The following is a 22,074-nucleotide window of genomic DNA, read 5'->3' on the forward strand; positions in this document are numbered from 1 at the left end:
TCTGTGTGAGTGAATGGTGTGTGAGTGTGCCCTGCGATGGGCTGGCCCCCCATCCTGGGTTGTTCCCAGCCTCATGCCCATTGCTTCCGGGATAGGCTCCGGACCCCCCGCGACCCAATAGGATAAGCGGTTTGGAAAATGGATGGATGGATGGATGATGGATCAATGAAATTAAATCCACAGTCCAAAAACATGCTGAGGCTAATTGGAGTTGCTAAATTGCCCATAGGAGTGCATCTGTGTGAGTGAATGGTGTGAGTGTGCCCTGCGATGGGCTGGCCCCCCATCCTGGGTTGTTCCCTGTCTCGTGCTCATTGCTTCCGGGATAGGCTCCGAACCCCCCCCCCGCGACCCAGTAGGATAAGCGGTTTGGAAAATGGATGGATGGGCATACGTGAATGCTTTTTAACTTGCCGCTCCCTATTTTGGTCACTGGGGCAGATGTTCCTGTAGAGGGCGCTCGACAGCCGTTATCGGTGCCTACTGATAAGTTGAGTTCGAGCTTAATGTATTGTGCTGTACTATGTGTTTGAAATTTATCGTTTTTCTGATTAACGATCCTTAACGAATGCGTAATTTAAGTTCTGGGCAAAATGCATGCGGAAATTAGTGGATTGTTTAAATAAGCAAAATGATAGCTGAATCTAAAATAGTTTTATCTTTGAACAGCCATCCATTATTCCTCCCTACAGTCTACACCTAACTAGTAGAAGAAACAGTTTCGGCTCCATAGCTGGTTTAAAGGTAGACGAGCAGCTATTCTGAGCACCGCTGTTGTACTGAGCCGCTATTTGTGTGCTTGTAACTTTGCTCTTAGCTTTAATGCGTCTGGTTATTCTCCTCTCCCCCTCGCATTCGCAGGGTTTTCAGCCACATAACTGTCTCTGATCGTATGATGGATCAAACTCCATTAAAACAGGACTTCCCGAAGTGGGGGTCGCGACATGATTTTCAGAGTGCCGCTAAAAATTGACTCAAAAAGTCTCTGGTACTGTTATTTTGGGTATTATACGTTTGGGAAGCCACGCATTAAAAATGTGGCATGTGAAAATACCATCACTTTCAGAATAATATCCATTCTGTGATCATGTTATGTAACACAGGAGTGGCACTGGAGATCTGGGGGGGGGGGGGGGGCAACCCTTTATTAGGAAAGAGTCTTGTTTTAACAGGTATTAGCAAGCAAGTGTAGCTAATGTACTGGCTATTCCCTGTGTGTTCATTTAGTATGTGTGTATAAATCTAGTTTATGAGCACAAGCAAAACGTTTCGAAACATTGTGTTTGTTTCTATTGATATGTTAAACCATTATTTAATTTGTGTTTTCCGGCAAGTTACTTATACAGTTTCCGACGCGTGTTTGATGGCGCGTTTTATAGTATATTGTTCCATTTATTATTCTCTTTTTTTTAATGTTTTACAAAATCTTTTTTGTTTATTTGATCCTTCTTGTCTGACATGGAGGGCCGAGGGATTCGGGCGTCAGCGTATATATTCCGCGTTGTGCGCCTTTCTGAGTTTCGCTTTGTGCTGGAAAAGGTCACCGCAGTGAGACGCAACAGACATTCCTATCCTTTGCTTAGATTTCGAAAGAGTTAAAATGTGTTCGTTTCCGCTTTTAAAACCGACAGGCATTCTGAATATTTCCGCTCCTAAAAGTACGAAAAATCTACGATGGTAAAGATTACAAGGGGGAAAAAAGTCTGCCATTTCCTGCTTTACCCAACTTCTCTTTCCGCGTGTTATCACTTTGCTTTAGGTGATAAGATACACGCGTCGGAGTCCCCCATTCATTTGGCATGTAATTGCAATATTTCAATATTGCTTTCTTAATTCACGGGATATATTTATGAAATCATAATTTACATAAATGTCAAGCGGGAGAAGAAAAATCTGTGTAATTGTTTAAAATGAAGCTATATAAAAATGTATAGTTAGCTTTCATAAGTCTTTATATAATTTTGTAATGTATACACATAAGGATACAAAAACCATACGGGTATATGTTTTGTCATGTAAATTCCAGGATGTATTATCTAGGAGGCCTACTCTTATTTTTAGCTTTTATTGTCCAAAATTAAATTAGGTTGCCTTACTATTCTTCCATGGTGTTGCTTGTATTGTTTAACTGATTTAATATTTCTGAAAAATACAGTAAAATTTTACGTCGGCCTGTGCAGCTCCTGTCTGGTTCAGTGGGTTTCGGCGTAGCAGTGGAGTGAATCTCAGAGTATTTAGGAAAAAAATACTTAAGGTACAAGGGCAGCCTTTTCCCATGGCAGCCTCGCTGAGGGAAGCCGGCCGGACAGGCTGACCTATGGCCCGCACCGGGCCAGTGTGGGAACTCTGCTGGCAGACCCGTAGCCTGCACTGGGGCCTGCCTCTCAACCGGATTCACACGTGGCCTCAGCAAACAAGGAAAACAGACCCTTCTCCATCCAGGACCCTGGCCTATGAAAGAAAACATTGTCATGTAGTTTTAGAGTGAACGAGCACCAGATGTTTAGTAGCAGTGTGCTAGGCAGTCGTGTATTCGCATAAAATGGCTCGATGGAAAAATACTTATGGGATTTTGGGAATCTCTGCGATATAAATATTAACATAACAGTGAAAAGGGCTGTCAAGACTCTTCCAGTAAATGACAGAAAGGATACAGTCATCTTCATTTTTTTTGTCTGTCAGACTGCTCACATCACTCTATGTACTTAATCTCAATATAATGTACGTCTTTATCTTCAACGTTCAGAAACATGATCTTTTTAATGTCAGGTGTGCATGTAAAGCTGCACAGAGAGCCCTTACTGATGTCTGGGGCTTGGCTTTTACCTTATTTTTGCTAAATCTTGACCCTGCACCTAAAATACTACAAAACAAATGGCCAAAATGCAACTAAATAAATTCTGCATATACACTTAATATAAATTATGTTTTATTTTATGCTAAAATAAAGAATAATTTTCCCTGAAATAGCAGTATTCACACTTAGAGTGTAAAAAAACATGCACCTACTATCTCCATCAGCTATGAAAAATCAGAAATTAACCAAACGTTCCTTGCTGCTTTGACAAAGGTATATAAGGGCAAGCACCCTAAAGAGAAAAATAACTGTAAGACTAAATGTATTAAATGTTTATACATCTAAAACTGGTTTTATTTAACTTGAGGCTAATGCTGAAGTACTTAAAAAACTGTCGAAGTATTCCTGAAGTATTCCTTTTTTTCTTTAGTGTATTACTTGGAATAATTTATACTTTTATTTATCCAGAATTACTGAAAATCACATTTCTGTACAGTGGTTGCTCCAACAGTACTGAAGGGTTCATTGATGTTGCTTATGTCAGAACGCAGTTATTACCATAAGCTAGTACTTACAAGGTTGTCCACTGGGAGCCATGAAAGCGTAATCCGTCACTCCATGTGCACAGCAGGCCTCTCCTGGAGTCGCCCATATGCGGATGCTCAAGTCCTGCGTCAACTGGGTGGGCAGCCATGTAGGCAAGGCTGACCCCCCCCCAGTCTATGGTGTGGGAACCCATGCTGACTGTGGCCTAATGGAGGGTTTGCGAAGCCACAGCTAAGCAACTTCTCAAAGAGCCTCTGGAAGGGGCTCAAAATTGAACTAATGTATTTGACCTTTTATTTGATAATAATTAGAATATAGAACTTTACTATTGTCAAATGTCTAAAATATACTATAACTGCATAATACAACCAGAACATAAACACAGGTAAACCTGAAAAACCCTTCAGTTGCAAAACCCAAAATTATTCAGTTGTTTTCAATAAAAATTCTTCAGTTGCGTGATTGTTGAGGTGGCACGGTGGTGTGGGGGGTAGTTTGATGCCCCAGGGTTCGAAACTGCACCAGTTCTATGTGTGGAATTTGCATGACATCATTGTGGAATTCGTACTAGTTTCCCCCACAGTTCAAACATATACTAAGGTGAACTGGAGTTACCTTGTCAATTTCCTTGTCTCTTATCAATATAAATCTTTCCCTTGAGTAGGGTGTTAGAACTCTATGTGATGATCACAATTGCTAAAGCATAAGCACTGGGAGCCAATGAGAATTTCCTTGAAAACCATTTTCCCTCCGGACTCCAGCTAAAATCTGTACCTTGCTGCAAATTTAAAAGGCACCACACTATCCTAGAAAGTCGCTTTATATGAAGTAATACATCCTGTGGCAGGGGAACACTCAGCACAGCCCGTCCCAGGTGGCACAGGGCACGAGGCAGGGGAACACTCAGCACAGCCTGTCCCAGGCGGCACAGGGCATGAGGCAGGGGAACACTCAGCACAGCCTGTCCCAGGCGGCACAGGGCACAAGGCAGGGGAACACTCCCCACAGCCTGTCCCAGGTGGCACAGGGCACAAGGCAGGGGAACACTCCACACAGCCTGTCCCAGGTGGCACAGGGCACGAGGCAGGGGAACACTCCCCACAGCCTGTCCCAGGCGGCACAGGGCACGAGGCAGGGGAACACTCAGCACAGCCTGTCCCAGGCGGCACAGGGCACGAGGCAGGGGAACACTCAGCACAGCCTGTCCCAGGCGGCACAGGGCACAAGGCAGGGGAACACTCCCCACAGCCTGTCCCAGGTGGCACAGGGCACGAGGCAGGGGAACACTCCACACAGTCTGTCCCAGGTGGCACAGGGCACGAGGCAGGGGAACACTCCCCACAGCCTGTCCCAGGCGGCACAGGGCACGAGGCAGGGGAACACTCAGCACAGCCTGTCCCAGGCGGCACAGGGCACGAGGCAGGGGAACACTCAGCACAGCCTGTCCCAGGCGGCACAGGGCACAAGGCAGGGGAACACTCCCCACAGCCTGTCCCAGGTGGCACAGGGCACAAGGCAGGAGAACACTCCATGCAGCCTGTCCCAGGTGGCACAGGGCATGAGGCAGGAGAACACTTCATGTAGCGTGCCAGCACACCACAGGGCTTGAATTCACGCACTATGGACAATTTAGAAACACTAATTCACCTAACCACATGTCTTTGGATTGCAGAAGTGGACCGGAGTATCTGGAAGACTAGTAAATTCTGTTACTAGTCTTCCAAAACCAACCTGTTGTTTTGTCCTCTCATCTTACCGTATCAGTAAGTGTAAGCCAATGACGTAGGCCAAGCCCGGGGAGAACATGGTCTCATGAGCCTCGGAGCTCTGCTTTCTGTCTCAGTCCCATTCACAAGGGCAGAGGTCATGGTGCCCTGGGACCGTTCTGTCAGGAAAGAGCGGCTGGGTGAGTAGAGAGAGAGAGGCTGCCCATTTTGGTCGTCATCTCCATGGAAGCGCCAAGAACAAGCAGTGGCCCTTGGGTCAGTGGTGAGCAAAGGAAAAGCAGTATATAAAGGCGGGACTCCATCAGCGTTTCGGATAAAGCACTTTCCTCCAAATTAGAGTGCTGATCTCTATGTCCTCTCAGGCACCGACGATGCACTGTTGGCTTGTCATCTTGCTTCCGCTGATGGTCACCACCAGCCAGGCTTTGAGAAGGTAATCCTACCATCCTCATCAGCATCCATCTGCATGTAAAAAGAAAATCTGACGATAGAGGATAGTAGAGAACATAAAGAAGGGCAATCATCACAAATATGGCAATATTTGTATATATATCTTTTTTGTCTTATGAATTGCTTGTGGAGCTAAATGGTTGGGCAAACGTCCTTTGAGCTGCGTGTGGTTTCCCTATAGGATCCCTTTACGCAAAATGCCCTCCATCAGACAGACTCTTCACGAGATGGGGGTGTCCCCGACTCAGGTATTCCCGGAGCTCTCCCAGAAACTGGGAGGGAGCGTCTCCCCCAGCAACGGGACCGCACCGACGCCTCTCACCAACTACCTGGATGTAAGAAATCCTGGCTGGACCATTTATGCCAATATCCAGTGTAGAGATCTTGCTAGTCTATCTCTGTAAATATCCAATTGATCATCAGATTTTTTCCATTGACTGATTCTGTTCTCTTTATATTCTTTATCCTACTGCTTTCTGTTAAAAAAGATACTGGTGGGAAAATAATGAATCGGACTAATTAATATTAAGGTTTCTGGCGATTCAGTACTCAGGAATACTCTAATCATTACTTATTTATATCGTCTTCTTTGTTCCTCAGACACAATACTTTGGAGAAATCAGCATTGGTTCACCAGCCCAAATGTTCAACGTGGTGTTCGATACAGGGTCTGCCAATTTATGGGTCCCGTCCAATGAATGCTCGCCATTGTACACTGCCTGCTGTAAGTCCCTGGGGGGTGAGGTGGCTCCATCTTAGTGTCCACAGAGCGTATCCAAGACAACAGCCTTTAACTGCATCTGTGCCTAACTACACCTGTTCTATTGACTTTCAAGTTGTAGAATTCTGGATTTGGTAATTTAGTTAGTCATTTTAAGTCATCTACATATTATTGTTCTGAAGGTATTTGATATTACAATGGTATTAAAATCTATAATAAATTAAATTTGTTCAATTGTGCTGGATTCTGTTACTGGAAGGTATTTTTCATTGCCGTTAACCTCCTTTAGAGGGCAGCATTGCAGAGCTGTTGTCTGGAACATGCAGGTGGGTTTAAAAAAAGTGATGAAAAGAAGAAATTACTCAGTAAATGGACTTTGGAAGTAAGACAAAGGATGGCAGATAACGATGTCACATGACGCGGAGCGCTTTCTGACGACGAGCACGAAGACGCTCTAAAAGACGCTCTAAAAAACATTTTAATGCATGATAGAAAAGCGCATGGATGCTTCTCAGGCTCTGATGACCCTGCTGTGTGGTTCATGCTCCACCTCATGTGTGTATCTTGTGCATCGCCAGTCACCCACAACAGGTACGATTCTTCAAAGTCAGAGACGCACATCCAGAACGGCACCGGCTTCTCCATCCAGTACGCTTCTGGGAGCGTCAGAGGCTTCCTGAGTCAGGATGTGGTGGTGGTGAGTACGGTTACTACAAAACTGAAGCATGTTTTTTACTTGTCTTGGTTATACTATTTTCATGGTATAAATCTGGTTTAGGGTCAGGGTTGTGTCATAGCTTAAAAAAAATCAGAACATAAGAACATAAGAACTATACAAACGAGAGGAGGCCATTCGGCCCATCAAGCTCGCTTGGGGAGAACTTAACTAATAGCTCTTAGTTGTTAAAATCTTATCTAACTCTGATTTAAAGGAACCCAAGGATTCAGCTTGCACTACGTTATCAGGAAGGCTATTCCATACTCTGACTACGCGCTGTGTAAAGAAGTGCTTCCTTAAATCCAGCTTGAAATGTTCTCCCGCTAATTTCCACCTATGGCCACGAGTTCGTGTATTTAAACTAATGCTGAAGTAACTATTTGGTTGAACAGCATCCAACCCTGTTAGAATCTTATATACCTGGATCATGTCCCCCCTCCGTCTCCTTTGCTTGAGACTGAACAGATTTAGCTCAAGTAACCTTTCCTCATATGACAATAAATGCATCAAGGCATATATCATGTTAAAGATAAATGTATTGTTTATACTGCAATTCTCTGTAGTACGGTTTTATAATACAATCAGTGATATGATTTAACACTCTTCTGCATTGGGTGTAGAGGATTCCACTTCAGTATAACTGTGTTGTTACATATGGGGTGCATCTCTAGCAAATGCACCGGTAACCCAATCTGTGATCGGTCAACACCTGCAGGTGGGAGGGGTCCCTGTGGTGCAGGTGTTTGCAGAAGCCACCGCCTTACCCGCAATACCGTTTATCTTTGCCAAATTTGACGGGGTGCTCGGCATGGGGTACCCCAACGTGGCCATCGATGGCATCACCCCTGTGTTCGACCGCATCATGTCCCAGCACATCCTAAAGAAGCAAGTCTTCTCTGTGTATTACAGTCGGTAGGTACCTGCCTGCATCTCAGCATCGAAGTAGGGCGTCCTTGTCTTTCACAGTGAATGAACCATTGTTGATACTGGTGTAGTTTTGCTACTAAGTAACACTGGCCATGATAATCTCAAAAAATTATAATTGCTGTAGTCATGGTAACAATATTTTGTTATTGTTCGTAATGTTGAATATCGTTACTGCTGTTGCTGTAGTTTTGTGGCTTCTGAAGATTTTATAATTAATACAAAAAAACAAGACATGTTTACACCAGGTTCGAGTCTCCGCCTGAGTCACATGTGTGTGGAGTTTGCATGTTCTCCCCATGTCGTCGTGTGGTTTCCTCCGGGTACTCCGGTTTCCCCCCACAGTCCAAAAACATGCTGAGGCTAATTGGAGTTGCTAAATTGCCCATAGGAGTGCATGTGTGAGTGAATGGTGTGTGAGTGTGCCCTGCGATGGGCTGGCCCCCCATCCTGGGTTGTTCCCTGCCTTATGCCCATTGCTCCCGGGATAGGCTCCGGACCCCCCGCGACCCAATAGGATAAGCGATTTGGAAAAAGGATGGATGGATGGATGGATGGATATATACTTGCTGAAGTTAGACCTACCTTTAGTGTCTGTCGGCCTGCAGAGCTTCTCGGATGTAGCACTCACAGGAATGACGTTTGTGTTTGGGAGACATTCCGTTTCCCCTCTGTCACCCATGTCTGCCAGAGACCCGGAACACATTCCTGGCGGGGAGATTGTCCTTGGAGGGACAGACCCTTCCTACTACACTGGGAGCTTCAACTACATGAGCACCACCGAGATGGGAAAGTGGGAGGTCAGGGTGAAAGGGTACGAGAGCCAGCCAGTCACAAGTAAAGCAGTGTGGTAATAAGAGTCGTATAGGTTACACTTAGAGGTTGGAAAAAAGCTGTTTTTTCTTAGCGTAGTAGTTTTTACAACAACAGAGGCTGTGATACCTCTTTTTTCCTTTTGACCCCCTGTAGGGTGGCAGTGGGGGCGGACGTGCTATTTTGTAAGGAGGGCTGCACGGCCGTAATCGACACAGGAAGCTCCTACGTCACAGGCCCCGCCTCCTCCGTGTCAATCATGATGAAGGCCATTGGAGCCGTGGAGTCAGCAGAGGGCGGGGTCTGTACTCCCCACTTCTTAGCAGCTAATACATTGTCACAAAAGTCTCAAACTACCAGTTTTAAATAGCCTGTTGCGTGTTTTTTATGCATTATTAAATATGACCGATCAATCTTTGGTTGTCCACCAAGGATAAAAAACAATGTTACGTCTGTATCTCGCTAATCAATGCTAACTTCCCCCCATCCCCCCAGCAGTGATTACTTCTCTCTCGACGTCTGTCTATAGCGGATTACTTTTCTCTCCACCTCTGTCTGTAGCAGATTACTTTTCTCTCCACCTCTGTCTGTAGCGGATTACTTCTCTCTCGACATCTGTCTGTAGTGGATTACTTCTCTCTCGACGTCTGTCTATAGCAGATTACTTCTCTCTCCACCTCTGTCTGTAGTGGATTACTTCTCTCTCCACCTCTGTCTGTAGCGGATTACATTTCTCTCCACCTCTGTCTGTAGCGGATTACTTCTCTCTCCACCTCTGTCTGTAGCAGATTACTTCTCTCTCCACCTCTGTCTGTAATGGAGTAACTTCCCGATCGCTGCCTCCCAGGAGGCTTTGCCTCCAGGACCCCAAACCGTCATCATAGATGTTTCATCTTTTCATTCTCCTTTGGCGCATAGAAAATAGCATTAAAAATGTGTCCCCCTTGGAAAAAGACCTCCTGTCCAGTGTGGCCCAAGTTGTTTAACTCTGAGACCCCAGTTATAGCAGGTTTTAATCAAACATGTATTTTGTATAAAAAAAATTACGCTGTAACAGTGTAAGCTACAAAGTTTCCCGTAAGATAAGATGAAACCATGGTTATGTGTCTTTCATTGACGTGAATCTCTATCCTTCCACACAGTACACCGTAAACTGTGACCTGGTGAAATCCTTACCCAGCATCGCTTTTCACATGGGGGGTCTGGAATATGCTCTGACAGCAGAAGACTACATTCTCTGGGTATGTTGTTTGAAAATGTAATCTTGGAATCAACTAAGTGGCAGCTTTTGCACTTAACTGATTTTTGCTGCTAGCGTAGTTCTGTGAAAAGACACCCCCCCCCAGTCTCACATTGACCACTTTGCCATGTGCATCCATAGCAGTCACAGTTTGGAGAGGACATCTGCACCGTCACTTTTCGGGACCTGGATGTGCCCCCCCCGACTGGTCCTGTCTGGATCCTGGGAGCCAGCTTCATATCCCGCTACTACACCGAGTTTGATCGGCAAAACAACAGGATAGGGTTTGCCAGGGCTGTGTGACGCCATCCCTTGTGCTTCAGTCGAGCAGAACCTGCCTCTGTCTCCAGCTGGCCAATCGCATTCTCCTATTTAGCTTTTCCACACAGCAGCCGCAAGCCAATTAAAGTGCTGATAAGTCACCTCGCATCAGTTGTTGTCCTGATTATCAAAACATCATAACAAAAAAGCATAAATCTTTCTATAACAATCTATGTCAGCGTCTTGTAGAAAGACATTGGGGAGTCACATTGCTAAAAGTTACATATTGTTCGTAGTCACCATATTTACGTATTTTTTAACCAAATTTTTCTCATTTTCATAATTTTGTATTTGTTCCAGACCATACTGCCTAAGTTGATTCTCCATCATGAATCTTTATTTATTTTGTTTGCTAATTGAATAAATGATATGGAGAGACTATATGGAGAACTGTACAGAAATACCCATTAAATTCCTCAAATTCAATAAATATTTTTAAGTATCTGTATTGTCTACTACAGATGTATTATATCACATTAAAAATTACAGAAAAAATGGATTAAAGGTATTTTTTTATGAGGTCACTGTAATAGCACAACACCTGTTTTTCCTATGAAGCAGATAAAGCATCAACAGAATTGGCCTGATTTAACCAATAAGAGTCCAGCATTGCACCTAAAGACCACCCTCCAGACAACCAATAGGACATCGTGTTGGAAGACAGGGTCATGTTCAGCTCAAAACACATGCCTGCTGCTGTTTGAAGAAAGTTCAGTACAGTAAAAGTTGTATTCATAAATCAGTTCTCCTTCATTCTTTGTACCTGAAGCCAAAAAAGAAGGTAAATACATCCTTTTAAAGATAGAGTTTTTGCAATGTGACTGTAGTAAAAGCATGGAGATTGCAGACTGTCCTTGACTTTTGTCTTGTGTTTAGAAACAGAGGTCATAATGGCAAATACAGTGGAAGTTCTTGTCTGTAACATTAACAATATTAAACATATCTATTATTATTATTTTATTATTTTTAAATGGATATGAATTATTTGTATATGGTATAAGTATATATTATCGGCTAAGTTAGAACTAGGGTTAATTGCCATTTGTCTGAACAACAGGGTCAAATTGGACATGCTATACATTTTCAATGTATTGCATTTGTATGAACAATCTAATTTAAGTTTATTGCTTTACATTTCCGTATTCTTGGGCTCAGGGCCAACTCCTCCTTTCACTGTCTAGCTGGCACAGAAGTCAAATTGATATTGCTCTGGAATATAAGAGCTGCAGGTAGACTATGGTAAAAGAGCCTGGAAGCCGTTCAATTACTCAATGCATAATACATTTAAGTAAGAATTTAAAAAGCATACTTTGTTTCGAAGTGAGTATCCGAATCAGCCTAATGACATATAAAAGCATTTTCACGAAATTTGACTTGGTCAACATGAAATTATTCGAAGTGAAGACAACGATAAAATGTGGCAGCTAATCTTGTTGAAATGTTGAAATCTTGCATTAAGCTGTTTTTCAGAAGCATGCTTGATTTGGAATGTTTCCTGTGAGGTCTCTGATATCATACACCCACGATGCACCACCGGGCTACCACAGACACTGACTGGCCACTAAAGGATACTACCTGCTCTGCCAAACAGCAAATCACAAGTAATTATGAACAAAATCATGAGAAAATAGAGCCTACTGACAGGGTCAGGCTCCACTAAGCTAAGCTAAGCTAACGGCTAAGACTCTAGATCTAAGCATGCTGCGATTGATGATACCAGACTTGATGGTTTCGGCTTTTGAGAAACAGCCACCCTCTTGAGATTTTTATACACTACATTGTTTAGTGGACAAAATGAGTTTTGGAACGAGCAAAAACATCCCGTCAAAGACTTTTACGCGGCCGAAAACAGCCTACGAATGCGAGAGGTCAGAGCAGATCGGTCAGACACATTGAAGAGGAAGGTTACAAGTGCAAAAACAACAGTTCAGTACAATAATCGTGTTCAGAATAGCTGCTCAAAATGTACAATTCATCTATTCTTAAAGCAGTTCTGGACACAAAAGTGTTTTATACCCTGTAATAACTAAGCGTATATTTCACATCATTATTTTGTGGTGGTTTTTGGAAAAGGATGAATGTTAATATATAGTTGTTTTGGACACCACTATTGTTTTACTCTTTTACAAAGTTATTTGCTATCTTGATAGCTTCTAGGTGGTCCTTGTCAATAAAGTCCATGTGTTGTTATGGTGATGACATATCTGACATTGTCATAGCTGAGGTATGTCCAGTTAGACGCATGGACACAAAAGCTGGGTTGCACACTTGATGATTTATGGCTGTTCTGTTCTGCTGGTGGGTGTGTGATGTACGTCATGTGGTGTATTTATAGGCAGAACAGCAGCAGAGGAACATAACATGTGGCCTGACCTCCCAATGAGCGTCTTACTGCTCTCTGCAGTCACCCGATTTTTATTCTCCTTTTATTCACTTTAATCGTTATATATTACATAGTTTCATCTTAAATATTTAACAAATTATGTTATAGAAGGCAGACCCCTGCGACCCTGCATAGGACAAGCGGGCACAGAAGATGGATGGATGGATGGATGGATGGATGGCAGTAAATAAATTTATTTGAGACTGACCTTACTTTAAATAGACATACGTAATATATACATGTTTTGAGAGAAAAGGACCAAAACCCCAGATTCCTGAATATTTTAGATAATAATAATACTCCCTTGCAGTTGTAAACATTGTAAACTATTTCCATTATTACTGATCCAGTTAATTAAACATCACAATACAAATGAATCGGTATGTGCATTTACAAAGCTGATTCTGAATCTTATGGCAGGACCCTAGATGGTACTATCACAGTGTCAACTCCCACAATGCATCAGCTCCCATGCACAATGCATCCAATAAGAGGAGATTAAGCACCAAACGTTCGCTTGCTATGTAACATATCCCAGACCTTGACAGGCATCAATTTTCGATTGATGAAATAGTTCAAAAATGGAGGCATGATTGGATGATAACATTAGGAGTTGATTGTCTCCAGCCACACAACCACGCTGCAATGGATGCTGCCTGTGATGACGCCTTAGCAGGTTCATGAGGGTGGATGAGATACAATAAGATTTTTTAGATTTTTTAACTCGATGTTTTGGAGGGGAAAATCTGATGTGATATAGAGGAAAATATGTAGCCAGACCAGCAGGAGTAACCGGACAACCCACGATGTTGAATATAAGTACCTAAAACATCACATATCTTTTTATGGTAACATATAATTTCATTTTATGAAACCTTCCAGGTATAGAGAAATGCAAGTGATGTTAAATGAGAATCAGTCGAAGAATTTAATTCTTAAAATACTTCCATTTTATATTTTCATGTTAACAGGGTGACTTTTCATTTTGACTGGTATGTCTATAGCCAATGATTCGGACATTTCACATTTTAGTGGCATTAACTAAATGGCTGACAAGAAAAATGCATTTTAAAACATGAATGAACAGTTTCAATGAATTGCTTCATTTCGCTGGTTATCCAAATTATTGTGCTGCAGTGTACAAACCTGTCTAGAAATGTACAAGCAGTTGAGAGAACCTCAAGAATGTTCAGAGAAATTGTCCAAAGCAACCGAGTAAAACTGTAATGGATTAGTACTGTACAGAGTTACATTGTGCTATATTTTATATTTTCATTTGCATTTGCAGGTGGTTCTACTTTTGTGACCTAAAGGAGCACGAGGTCATTGCTGAAGTCCTGGCTGTGAGGTCATTGCTGAAGTCCTGGCTGTGAGGTCATTGCTGAAGTCCAGACTGTGAGGTCATTGCTGAAGTCCTGGCTTTGAGGTCATTGCTGAAGTCCTGGCTGTGAGGTCATTGCTGAAGTCCTGGCTGTGAGGTCATTGTTGAAGTCCTGGCTGTGAGGCCTTTGCTGAATTCCTGGCTGTGAGGTCATTGCTGAAGTCCTGGCTGTGAGGTCATTGCTGAAGTCCTGGCTGTGCCGCAGTCAGTAAGGGATTTCCTGAATTTGCTCAGAAGTTTCCACCAGTCGGTTGAAGGGTCTGTGTCCCAAGGGTTAAGTACTGTAGTGATTTCCTGCGATTCCATTCTTAGGCTTCAGGCTTTATGGGGAAGACTGACTGATCAATTTCATAAGATTAAAAGGAAGGAGATTAAGCTTCTGTCTTTGTTTCCACCATGGCAGCTTCTTCCAGCAAAATATAATCCCGGTATATAAAGGCAGCATAAATTTACGAGCTTTACAGGTCTAAACCTTTTCCACTCAAGATACTCTCAGAAGTGAACCCCTCAGAGACATTCATATGGAGAAGAAAACCACTCTTCACCTGTGCTCCAAGCAGATTGGTTTTCTGGAATCATTTTACCATCTTTCCAGACAGACTCAAACTGATTTAAAAGTACAACCGGTGTCCTTTCGGCCTATTTTTAGAGAGGCTAGTTTTGTAAATGGGGTGCAAAGGCGCTTTCAGAGTAACTTGTCAGATAAAGGTGAGGCAACAGAAGCAGAGGACACTGCATCAGCCCAACCTCAGCCTTATTCCAGATTGCAGTTATTCCACATCAGCTCTCTTGCTACCAGGTTTGGGGAGAGCTACAGTTATGTGGCCCAGCACATAAACTTGTTCTTTTCTAGAGGTCCAGCCCAGGAAGTCCAGGCTCAGGTGTCTGTTGGGGAGCAATCAGACAGCAAAAGCGGGCCAAGGAAATCCAATTCCAAGGGGGTGGATTCAGATCAGGTTCATCTAAAGGACAACGGATGGACCTTGGTGGATTCTAGACCTTTGACTGCAGATACATCTGGCACATGGAATGAGGGCTATCTTTATGTGGCTCGCCGCATCAATAGCTATTTTGGAGCTAAGGTAAATGACACTGACCAAGAATCAGTGCTCAATCCGGATGTTTCCAGCTCATGGGATGAGGGTTATTTGCATTTTGCCCACCGTATAAACAGCTACTTCGGAGCTAAGATAACGGACGCCACCCAGCAGGCAGTGAAGCAGAAGGCAGCAGAGATCTGTTCAAACTGTTCATTAGCTGACAATACAAGCTGGGAAAACCCACCAGAAGACTACAACCCCAGACTTAGCAACACCTTATTGACTCCTAAACAGCACGATTGCGTCATTCGACCCAAATCCCTCGGCCTCTTCCACATAAGCAGTATTGCGACCAAGTTTGGAGAGGGTTATGTTCAATTGGCCAATCATATCAACCAATATTTTAGCAGTAAAGAAACTGTGGACAGGAAATCAGAGGAAGATGAGATAGTACATGGAGACCGGAGTAGTGGAGAGATTAGTGCTGTGGACATGCCAGATTCTGCCCAGCAAAAACCCACGCCGATGATTGATGGACTTCTGAAGCCTGTCTCCAACATGCTAAGAAGACTAGTAGGATCGTGGCATGAAGTGTCTGAGCTTAAGGCTGAGGTTTTTCCAGCTAAGACTATATTGACCAGAAGGGTGAGTCATGTGTTGCTGTACAATTAATCACCTGATGGCATATTTTTCATTTAACAGTTTCTTTGATTGAAAGAATAATTTATTTAGTTTTAGATTTTTTTTATAGCTTAGATAAAGACCCTATTTCCCATCATTCCTAGCTGCAGGTCATGAGCAGGAAGCGGGCTGAAGAAGAGACCCGGCGTCTGATTGGCTTACTCCAGCAGGGCCCTAGACCAAGCTCCCTCACTGGCTGCATCGAGGACCTGAACGGCCACTTAATTCGGCATCCAGCATGCAGAGCAGTAGTATGGCAGGTACACAGGGGAACTTAAAAAGTTTCTTACTACAAGGTGGCATTGGTTTTCTTTTTTTGTTTTTAATCTTTGCCTTTCTGAGTTTGATGAAAATTCCGTGACTGTATAATAATATTATTAGACTGTAAAAAATAAGTAAATTATTTTAGACATGTTCCATAATAATACATAAATAATACATTATTCCATTATACTCTCATGCCATTCATATATACTTTATCTTGTAGCTTTTCTGCAAAAATTTCAGCAAAACAAAAGTCGTTAAATAAAGTTTTCTTTATACCTTTTAAAAAGGAATATAACTTTTACCTACCTCTGATTGACACAGAATTATCGGCGTTTAGTAACTGACTGGAGGAAAATGCCTAATTCTTAAAATGCAAATGAAAAAGGACACTTTTTTTAATTGCAGGAGAAGGCAGTTGTCGCGTTGTTAAGCCAAAGACGACGTCTTGCAGACAACCAAGAGCTTCAATGCGCTATTAGTGAAACGTTGGCTTTGATTGGCTACACCGATCCGGTCAAAGGTCGAGGAATAAGAGTTTTGTCAATTGATGGGGGCGGGACCAGGTACAAGATGTCATTTTTTTTCACAACACAATTTGCTTATGCTGTAATTCTCAGTATTCATCTTCTATACAAAATGAGTTATTTATTAAATATTATATTTTGCTAATTATTAGCACATGAAATGAACAAATATTTGTTGAAGTCTGAGCTTTTAGCTTATTAAAAATGGCTGACTCAATATGGAAAAATTTGACAGCCGGACATTTATGCAAACACTTATCTCTTCTCTAGAAGGTCAGCTGAGCTATCAAGGAGCACGTCATGTTTGATCCAAATCAGCCATTCATTCATTCAGACACACATGTGCCATTGCAGGTGACATTCTCCCTGAGACCCAGGTGTTCCCTCTCATCCCAGGGGGATCGTGCCCTTGTGCATCCTGGAGCAGCTGGAGGAGGCTACGGGAAAGCGAGTGCACCAGCTGTTTGACTACATATGTGGTGTGAGCACTGGTGAGGGAGACCTTCTGAGCTGCAGGCAATCTTCTTCATCATAAAGCACATATAACACAGCACAAGTGACAGGAGCCACCTATTATTCTGTCCCACATGGCATCACTGAAGAATTATTCACTTTCCATTTAACGATTTGTAATGGCAAGTATAATTAAACTGTTATGATTAGTTATGCTGGCACATGATCCGTGTATGTTTGGAGCTCCTCCCCGTTTTGCATAGGCTTCCTGTGGGTTCTCCGGGTTCCAGTCATGGCATCTCTAGAATATCCATTGTGTTTGTACTCTTTGATGGATTGGCATCCTTTCCAGAGTGTTCCCTTACCCTGGACCCTGGGAACGACCCCATGACCCTTTACTGGATAAGTGCTCAGCAGATAGTGTAAATAATAAGCATGACACAATGGGAGCTACAACACTGAATGTTATTGTAGCTATTCGCCTAAGGTAATTTTATCATCCAGTTAAAAAGACCCTGGAAATCACTCAGATGCCGTGTCATGTGGATAGAATATCGGTCGGTGGTGTTGTATGGAGTTTCTGCTTATCTTTCCTGTTACATTTGCTGTTCTGACTTTGGTTTATTGCGTTCTCAGTTTCACGTGTCACGCGCATGTATGCAACAGGGGCGGTGGTGGCTTTCTTACTGGGACTGGCGCGGATGCCGCTGGATGAGTGCGAAGAGCTGTACCACCGCTTTGGATCTGAAGTGTTCCGGCAGAACGCTCTCGTTGGGACCATGAAGATGGGCTTCACACACTCCTACTATGACACCGAGACCTGGGAGAGAATACTGAGGTCTGACCCGGGACGTCTAGTAATAGATTTCATAGCAACCATGAACAGAACTTTGAAGATACTGCCAACGTATGACCCAACGTACAATAAGTGGCTTTCCAGAGCTGTAATGCACATTTTGGCCATCTTCTCTAAACAGGGAGAAATTAGGGGACAAAGTTCTGATTAAAACCTCCAGAGAGAAGCTTAGTACAAAGGTAAGTGCTATATAATTCCAAACAGCAACATAATGAGGTAGGTGACATGCTTCAAGAGCTGGAATAGAAACTAAAATGGAATAGGCTGATTGTGCTCAGCAGTGACACCATTAATAATGTATTCGGTCTTGATGACCTCAGAGTATCAATGCTGTTGTTGTCATTGCATAAAGTGTAACGAAATTAGAAGACTATCCTTGTTTGCCGAAATAATAAGATGAATAGAGTGTAAAATAAACAGAATATGAACACAAAAATAAAAATATAAATGAGTAAATAGAGTATAAAAATAAATATAAAAGCAGTGTAAAGAAAAAAATATAAACAATACAAAAATATATGAAAAAAATGACAAAAGTAGGTGTTTAAATAAGTGTTATATTACAGGTGTTCCTCTCCTCATGATTCAGTTTCACGATAAATATAAAAATATTGTACCTTTCAGCACTGTAATTAAGAAAATACTGCACATGTTAATAAGCAAAATACCGCTTCATGAACCATCTGCTGTACCCCCTGACCCCACCAGATGGCACTCTAGGTTTGCTTTGGGGCAAGCTTTGAGCCCTTTTTTGAATAGAAAACACTATGTAGTGAGGTCAGAAAATACAGCAGATGGCTTATAAAGCCTCGCTCTGGCCAACCAAAAAGGAGAGTGCAGCACTGCTGCATCCGTGTCCAGTCTTGGTCCATCATCATCATCATCGAGTTGCGGCTGCAGATTCTGATGGTGGCTTGCAGGACTTTCTTCACACATGAACAGGTTTCAGCTGTTAGCACCGTGGTGAACTGGGGAACCGGCCCAAAGCCCTTCATCTTCAGGAATTACAACCACAACCCAAGCCGCATCAGCCGCTATGCTGGGAGCTCCGGGTACCAGCTGTGGCAGGCAGTCCGAGCATCATCAGCTGCCCCGGGGTATTTTCAGGAGTTCCCACTCCACAACGATATTCACCAGGTATGTGTGTGCATCACAAATTTCAATGTGATGTACAATTCACCTGTATTTAACCAGAAAGTGAGAGAGAGGTATGTTAATCGGCATTTTGTTAACCTTATGACCTTTTGCAAATTGTAAAATAGTCCCAGTACATTTTGACTTGTCACCTAGAATCTCCATGACTGGTCTCATGCATGTCATTTCCCGAACTGGGGTTTAACAGAAGGAATATATAAGCATCTATTTATTTTTGAAATAACAGATCTGCCCTGCTAATAGAACCAATCGAGAAGATACTGGAAAGCAACAATGTTTTGTTGAGTTTTCTGAAGGTCATTGATCAGTCCTAGTGATGGACAAAAATGACACTTCATGAACCATTTGCTGTATTTTTTGACCCCACTAGATGGTGCTCTTGCCTTGCCTTAGGGCATGGTTTGTGCCCTTTTATGAGCATAGAGTACCATCTAATGGGGTCAAAAGTTACCGCAAATTGTTCATTTATGGTCATTTTGTCCATCACTAGTAAATCCATTAAAATCACTGTCAGGTGACTGCCAGGTACCACGTGACTCCTCCCATTGGAAATTATGTGTGCATCAGGGTGCTCTGTCCCTCTGCAGGATGGGGGTCTTATCCTCAACAATCCCTGTGCCCTTGCGATTCATGAGTGCCGTCTGCTGTGGCCTGACCAGCCCTTCCAGTGTGTACTGTCACTGGGCACAGGTCGCTATGACAACACCAGACGGGCCTTAGCCACCTCCACCAGCCTGAGAGCCAAAATCAGTAACCTGATCTCTAGCGCCACAGACACTGAAGGTCAGTGTGTCATCTGCAGGAGTTACTCACCTGACTGGCTCGTTACCCTCAGCTGACATCTGCAGAATATCAACATTCTAACAGAGAAATATTTCAGTTACAGCCTTTCACCCAAATTAGGTTACATAGGCTAAGAGTTTTATGTAAGTTGTAGATGATTACATGTTACTAGGGATTTCTATTCCGGTCAGGGAAAGTAATAGAACCCTCCCCTCCAGTGCGGACTCTTGGTACCAGGCACTGTAAAGTCAACCTACTTTTTGCAAACAGGCTTAGGAGCAAAAATTTTTGCTACTGTCTTGAATCAGAATTTATATCCAAAGTACGTTATTTAGTCACTGTAGATTTTTTCTCATGTAAGCAGCTGAGAATTCTATTGCAGTACTGTAGGTTGTGGACTTGAGTAACATCTAAATCTCCTTAGGGGTCCACATGCTCCTGGAGGACCTCCTGTCAGATAACGTCTACTTTAGGTTCAACCCCATGCTGAGCGCTGAGGTGTCTCTGGATGAGAGCCGGCCCAAGTCTCTGGAGCAGCTGCGGGTCGACACTCAGCTCTACCTGGAACGGAACCAACACAAGATGGAAAGGCTGCATTGCATTCTGGGGGCAGAGCGCAGTGCCCTGCAGCACACCCGGGACTGGCTCGGCCAGCAGGGCTGGGCACTGCGCCAGCGTTGGAGTGGAGATTGACACCCAAGCCAGGGACTGACCTAACATTCTGTGAATACAGAGATCTTGGCAGAAACTGACCTCCGTCTTCACATATCTGGACCAAGAATCATTGGCCACAAATCCGTGTGTCTGTTAGACACATGAATTTGATCAAAGCCCAGAGTTAACTGAGATTTTACCTTTATGTATTTCATTTCTCTGCTGTGCTTTTTGCCAGTTAAACTTGCTGACTATGAACGAGGGTTCTGTCGATTAGTGCAATTACATTGTATCATTTTTGTTCTCTGCTGAAAATGATCTATCAGTCACCGGGCCGGATTTCATAATGATATAAAAGCATGTCGTGGGCCGGATAGACGTGTCTCGTGAGCCGGAATTGGCCCAGGGCAGTTACTTTGAGATGCCTGCTTTATATAGTTTTACAGCATAGATATTTCAGGTGTGTCAGACTCATTTCAGTTAATGGGTCACCTCAGTTCACGACCAGCTCATGTTAGTCTACCTATGTTTAGCAGGCTAATAACTCACAGCATCTCCATTATCTTCATTGTAGCATTACCACAGTCTTACAATGAATAAATTCATTGATGATTAATGTTAATATTGCAATAGATGCAAAGTATTACATGTAGTACATAAATCCTGACTCAGCTTATTTATTGTATACATGCAATGCAACTGTATCTATTATGAGAACAGTGACAAAATAATATGATGTTTTTGTAGCCAGTTCATATACAAGTTCATATACGCCTGTATTTGTTATTTATTTAAAATAAAGACCTTTTTGCAGTAAAGCTCCCCACCATTATTCTCTGTTCTTTAATAGTATGACAACACAACGGGGAATATTCCCACTTTAGTTTTGCTATGTTCTTTTGGCATGACTAACAACTGACTATGTAAAATGCTTCAATTGACAAAAGTTTTTTTTTTGTCATGAATTTATATATTTAAGATAAATTATGTATCATTGCAACATTTACACCACATCATAGATGGTTCTAGACCCTATGTAGGGGGGCTTCAGTCACCCTATAATGTCCCCCTGCTTGACAAATTTTATCAATGAGGAAACCCCCTGCCTGACTGGCAAATTTTGTCGTGTTGGGATGACGTCCCGCATTTCATCAGATTAAAAGAGCCTCTGCTGGGGACTGAACCCATCTAAGGGTGAAAAACCCTGAAATTGCCCCTGTTATATATTTAAGGTTATTATTAAGTGTGTATTCAGCATGGCATGTAGTATGAATGAATGCCCATAGAAATTTAATAAAGTTGAACATGTTTTTCAAACACTGCTTGTGATAATGTGCACTTCTATCACCTGAAGGAAACTACTGCAGCACAAAGATTAATTAGCAAAACCAATAAACGTGTGTATCATAAACAGAATTATTGTGTAGAAAGATAAAATGAATTGGTATGAGGTCTGCTTTGTACTGGGCGTAGGAGCTACAGGTTTTGAACAGACGTCATGGGCTTTGTGGACAGTGTGAGTCCTGAGTCCTGTCACAGAAGCCAGCCAGTGTCTGTGTAAGGCGGACTTTGTTTGTCACAGAGAGGCATTGTGGGAATATAAGAGCTCCCGTGCCAGTCAGGCAGCAGACACCGTGTCT

General features: G+C 42.8%; 2 protein-coding genes across 9 annotated transcripts; both read left to right on the forward strand.

The window, feature by feature from the left end:
• The first annotated feature begins 4,332 nt into the window (after positions 1-4,332).
• On the forward strand, positions 4,333-10,699 carry ren (renin). Of its 3 annotated transcripts, none has more exons than XM_049017302.1 (9): positions 4,333-5,503; positions 5,732-5,855; positions 6,121-6,244; positions 6,820-6,938; positions 7,675-7,871; positions 8,539-8,697; positions 8,853-8,997; positions 9,839-9,937; positions 10,078-10,699. In XM_049017302.1, the coding sequence occupies exons 1-9, from the start codon at positions 5,421-5,423 to the stop codon at positions 10,237-10,239; spliced, it is 1,212 nt and encodes a 403-aa protein (XP_048873259.1). In that variant the 5' UTR covers positions 4,333-5,420; the 3' UTR covers positions 10,240-10,699. The 3 variants fall into 3 exon arrangements, with proteins under 3 accessions (XP_048873259.1, XP_048873258.1, XP_048873260.1); XM_049017301.1 differs by having other exon boundaries at positions 4,334-5,503; positions 5,702-5,855; XM_049017303.1 differs by having other exon boundaries at positions 4,335-5,503; positions 5,702-5,855; positions 8,575-8,697.
• A 134-nt stretch (positions 10,700-10,833) lies between these two features.
• LOC125744960 (calcium-independent phospholipase A2-gamma-like) lies at positions 10,834-21,243 on the forward strand. 6 transcript variants are annotated; one of them, XM_049017290.1, is made up of 12 exons: positions 10,834-11,038; positions 13,929-14,014; positions 14,067-14,118; positions 14,171-15,706; positions 15,847-16,002; positions 16,415-16,572; positions 16,930-17,024; positions 17,653-17,824; positions 17,964-18,021; positions 18,785-18,979; positions 19,585-19,780; positions 20,205-21,243. In XM_049017290.1, the coding sequence occupies exons 4-12, from the start codon at positions 14,543-14,545 to the stop codon at positions 20,471-20,473; spliced, it is 2,463 nt and encodes an 820-aa protein (XP_048873247.1). In that variant the 5' UTR covers positions 10,834-11,038; positions 13,929-14,014; positions 14,067-14,118; positions 14,171-14,542; the 3' UTR covers positions 20,474-21,243. The 6 variants fall into 6 exon arrangements, with proteins under 6 accessions (XP_048873247.1, XP_048873250.1, XP_048873251.1 ...); XM_049017293.1 differs by having other exon boundaries at positions 14,067-14,092; XM_049017294.1 differs by having other exon boundaries at positions 13,929-13,988.
• Positions 21,244-22,074: the final 831 nt, after the last annotated feature.

This window comes from Brienomyrus brachyistius, chromosome 6 (genome assembly GCF_023856365.1).
Source record: "Brienomyrus brachyistius isolate T26 chromosome 6, BBRACH_0.4, whole genome shotgun sequence".
Taxonomy (NCBI): Eukaryota; Metazoa; Chordata; class Actinopteri; order Osteoglossiformes; family Mormyridae; genus Brienomyrus; species Brienomyrus brachyistius.